The sequence below is a fragment of the Pezoporus occidentalis genome, unplaced genomic scaffold (genome assembly GCF_034315485.1).
Source record: "Pezoporus occidentalis ecotype Australia unplaced genomic scaffold, CSIRO_AGI_Poc_V1 ctg3194, whole genome shotgun sequence".
Classification (NCBI taxonomy): Eukaryota; Metazoa; Chordata; class Aves; order Psittaciformes; family Psittacidae; genus Pezoporus; species Pezoporus occidentalis.
The window spans coordinates 1-4,042 of NW_026915152.1; the positions used below are offsets into that span (position 1 = coordinate 1).

Below are 4,042 nucleotides of genomic sequence, written 5' to 3' on the forward strand. Positions count from 1 at the left end.
AGATGGGGGTATGGGAATGGTGGGATGGAAACAGGATCATGGGAATGGGGGGATGGGAACGGGATGGGAATGGGAGTCATGGGGATACGTATGGGATATGGATATGGGATACGGGGGATAGGATATGGGCTATGGGGTATTATGGGCTATGGGGCGCTATGGGCTATGGGGTACTATGGGTATGGGGTATTAGGGGCTATGGGAGATTAGGGGCTATGGGGTATTATGGGCTATGGGGCGCTATGGGGTATTAGGGGCTATGGGGCGCTATGGGCTGTGGGGTATTATGGGCTATGGGCTATTATGGGCTATGGGGCGCTATGGGGCCTTCCCCCTCCCCCCCCCATTCGCAGCACGAGCTGCGGGGGCACCGGGACCTCGTTCACTGCCTGGCGCTGCGGGAGCTGCCCCCCCACGTGCTCTCGGGGGGCGAGGACGGCACCGTGCGCCTCTGGGGTCAGAGCCGCCCCTCCCCCACCCCCCCTCCCCCACACTGCCCCTCCCCCACCCCCTCATTGCCCCTCCCTCACCCCCTCATTGCCCCTCCCCCAACACACTGCCCCTCTGCCACCCCATCCTACCCCTCCCCCACTCCCACATTGCCCCTCCCCCACCGCATCCCCCATCGCCCCTCCCCCACACTGCCCCACCCCCACCCCATCCCCCATCGCCCCTCCCCCACACTGCCCCTCCCTCACCCCATCCCCCATCGCCCCTCCCCCACACTGCCCCACCCCCACCCCATCCCCCATCGCCCCTCCCCCACACTGCCCCTCCCCCACCCCATCCCCCATCACCCCTCCCCCACATTGCCCCTCCCCCACCCCATCCCCCATCGCCCCTCCCCCACCCCATCATTGCCCCTCCCCCACGCCCTCATTGCCCCTCCCCCACCAACACACTGCCCCTCCCCCACCCCATCCTGCCCCTCCCCCACTCCCACACTGCCCCTCCCTCACCCCCTCATTGCCCATCCCTCACCCCATCTCCCCTCCCCCACACTGCCCCTCCCCCACCCCATCCCCCATCGCCCCTCCCCCACACTGACCCTCCCCACCCCATCATTGCCCCTCCCCCACCCCCACACTGCCCCTCCCCCACCCCATCCCCCATCGCCCCTCCCCCAATTGCTCCTCCCCCCCCATCGCCCCTCCCCCATTCTCACTGACCCTCCCCCCAATTGCTCCTTCCCCCACACCTCATTGCCCCTCCCCCCATCCCCATCGCCACTCCCCCCTTGCCCCTCCCCCCCACCCCCTAAGTCCCTCCCACCATTGCCCCTCCCCCATTCTCACTGCCCCGCCCATTGCCCCTCCCCACCTTGCCCCTCCCCCACCCCCCATTGCCCCTCCCCCATCGTGCCCCCATTGCCCCTCCCCCACCGCCCCTCTCCCATCCCCATTCCTCCTCCCCCCTTGCCCCTCCCCCCATTACCCCTCCCCCACCCCCATTGCCCTTCCCCCTCATTTCCCCTCCCCCACCCCTCCCCATTGCCCCTCCCCCCCCTTCATTGACCCCCTTTTTCCCCTCCCCCACCCCCAGATCTCCGCACTGGGACCCAGGCTCAGGTCATTGAGGTGCACAAGTACGAGGTAAGGGGGGGAGGGGCGGGGGGGTCCCCATCCCCCACCCCCCCCCCCATCCCCCACCCCCATTCCCGCCCATCCCCCCTCATAGGAGTGCAGCCGCCCCAACCACGGGAAGTGGATCCGGTGCCTGGCCACGGACTCTGATTGGATGGTGAGAGGGAGGGGGCGGGGCCAAAGGGCGAGGGGTTGGCCAATGGGTGGGGAGGGGGTGTGGCCAGTGCGGGTGCTGTGATTGGCCAAGGGGGGGGGGGGGGGCTTTTTGTCCCGGAAGGGGCTGTGATTGGCCAATGGGGTGGGAGGGAGGCGTGGCTATGGTAGAGGGGGCGTGTCCAGGAGGGTGCTGTGATTGGCCAATGGGGTGGGAGGGGGGCGTGGCTATGGTAGAGGGGGCGTGTCCAGGAGGGTGCTGTGATTGGCCAACGGGCTGTGAGGGGGGCGTGGCTATGGTAGAGGGGGCGTGTCCAGGAGGGTGCTGTGATTGGCCAATGGGGTGGGAGGGGGGCGTGGCTATGGTAGAGGGGGCGTGTCCAGGAGGGTGCTGTGATTGGCCAATAAGAAGGGAAGGGGGCGTGGCCAGGAAGGGGGTTGACCAATGGGTAAGGAGGTGGGGGCGTGGCTATGGGAGAGGGGGCGTGTCCAGGAAAGCACTGTGATTGGCCAATGAAAAAGGGGTGTGTGTCGAGGGGGACGACACGGACTGTGATTGGCCAATGAAGAAGGGGGCGTGGCTACGGGAAGGGGGCGTGTTCTGGGTGTGGGGGGGAGGGATGGATGCTGTGATTGGCCAATGAGGAGGAAAGGGGGGTGTGTTGGGACGCTGTGATTGGTCACTGAGGCAGGGGGCGTGTCCGGAGGCTGTGATTGGTCACTGAGGCAGGGGGCTGTATCCAGAGGCTGTGATTGGTCAGTGAGGAGGGCAGGGGGCGTGTCCGGGGGCTGTGATTGGTCAGTGAGGCAGGGGGGCGTGTCTGGACGCTGTGATTGGTCACTGAGGAGGGCAGGGGGCGTGTCCGGAGGCTGTGATTGGTCACTGAGGAGGGCAGGGGGCGTGTCCGGGGGCTGTGATTGGTCAGTGAGGTGGGGTGGGGCGTGTCCGGAGGCTGTGATTGGTCAGTGAGGAGGGCAGGGGGCGTGTCCGGGGGCTGTGATTGGTCAGTGAGGCAGGGGGGCGTGTCTGGACGCTGTGATTGGTCACTGAGGAGGGCAGGGGGCGTGTCCGGAGGCTGTGATTGGTCACTGAGGAGGGCAGGGGGCGTGTCCGGGGGCTGTGATTGGTCAGTGAGGTGGGGTGGGGCGTGTCCGGAGGCTGTGATTGGTCAGTGAGGAGGGCAGGGGGCGTGTCGGGAGGCTGTGATTGGTCACTGAGGCGGGGGGGCGTGTCCGGACGCTGTGATTGGTCAGTGAGGCGGGCAGGGGGCGTGTCCGGAGGCTGTGATTGGTCAGTGAGGAGGGCAGGGGGGGCGTGTCCGGAGGCTGTGATTGGTCACTGAGGCAGGGGGGGCGTGTCCGGAGGCTGTGATTGGTCACTGAGGCAGGGGAGCGTGTCCGGAGGCTGTGATTGGTCACTGAGGCAGGGGGGCGTGTCCGGAGGCTGTGATTGGTCAGTGAGGAGGGCAGGGGGCGTGTCCGGAGGCTGTGATTGGTCAGTGAGGCGGGCAGGGGGCGTGTCCGGAGGCTGTGATTGGTCAGTGAGGAGAGCAGGGGGCGTGTCGGGAGGCTGTGATTGGTCACTGAGGGAGGGGGCGTGTCCGGAGGCTGTGATTGGTCACTGAGGAGGGCAGGGGGCGTGTCCGGAGGCTGTGATTGGTCAGTGAGGAGAGCAGGGGGCGTGTCTGTGGGCTGTGATTGGTCAGTGAGGAGGGCAAGGGGCGTGTCCGGAGGCTGTGATTGGTCAGTGAGGCGGGGGGGGCGTGTCCAGAGGCTGTGATTGGTCAGTGAGGAGGGCAGGGGGGCGTGTCCGGAGGCTGTGATTGGTCAGTGAGGCGGGGGGGGCGTGTCCAGAGGCTGTGATTGGTCAGTGCCTGCCCCACTGCGCAGGTGTGTGGGGGGGGCCCGGCGCTCACCCTCTGGCACCTGCGCTCCGTGACCCCCACGACCGTGTTCCCGCTGCCCCCGCGCCAGCACCACGCGATCTTCCACCAGGACCTGGTCAGTGCCGCCCCATAGCGACCCATAGGGACCCATAGCGACCCATAGGGACCCATAGAGACCCATAGGGACCCATAGAGACCCCATAGAGACCCATAGAGACCCATAGAGACCCATAGAGACCCATAGAGACCCATAGGGACACATAGAGACCCATAGGGACACATAGAGACCCATAGGGACACATAGAGACCCATAGAGACACATAGAGACCCATAGAGACCCATAGGGACCCATAGAGACCCATGGGGACCCCTAGAGACACATAGAGACCCATAGAGACCCATGGGGACCCATAGGGACCC

General features: G+C 66.4%; 1 protein-coding gene across 1 annotated transcript; it reads left to right on the forward strand.

Annotated features, from left to right (window-relative positions):
- Positions 1-320: 320 nt before the first annotated feature.
- THOC6 (THO complex subunit 6) lies at positions 321-3,770 on the forward strand. Its single transcript, XM_062628508.1, has 4 exons — positions 321-456; positions 1,543-1,592; positions 1,678-1,740; positions 3,627-3,770. The coding sequence occupies exons 1-4, from the start codon at positions 321-323 to the stop codon at positions 3,753-3,755; spliced, it is 378 nt and encodes a 125-aa protein (XP_062484492.1). The 3' UTR covers positions 3,756-3,770.
- The last annotated feature ends 272 nt before the right edge of the window (positions 3,771-4,042 follow it).

Coding starts and splice junctions, on each gene's coding strand:
- THOC6 (XM_062628508.1), top strand. CDS start 321: ATGGGGCCTTCCCCCTCCCCCCCCCATTCGCAGCACGAGCTGCGGGGG. Junction 457..1,542: donor CGGCACCGTGCGCCTCTGGG/GTCAGAGCCGCC, acceptor CCCCACCCCCAG/ATCTCCGCACTGGGACCCAG. Junction 1,593..1,677: donor TTGAGGTGCACAAGTACGAG/GTAAGGGGGGGA, acceptor CCCCCCTCATAG/GAGTGCAGCCGCCCCAACCA.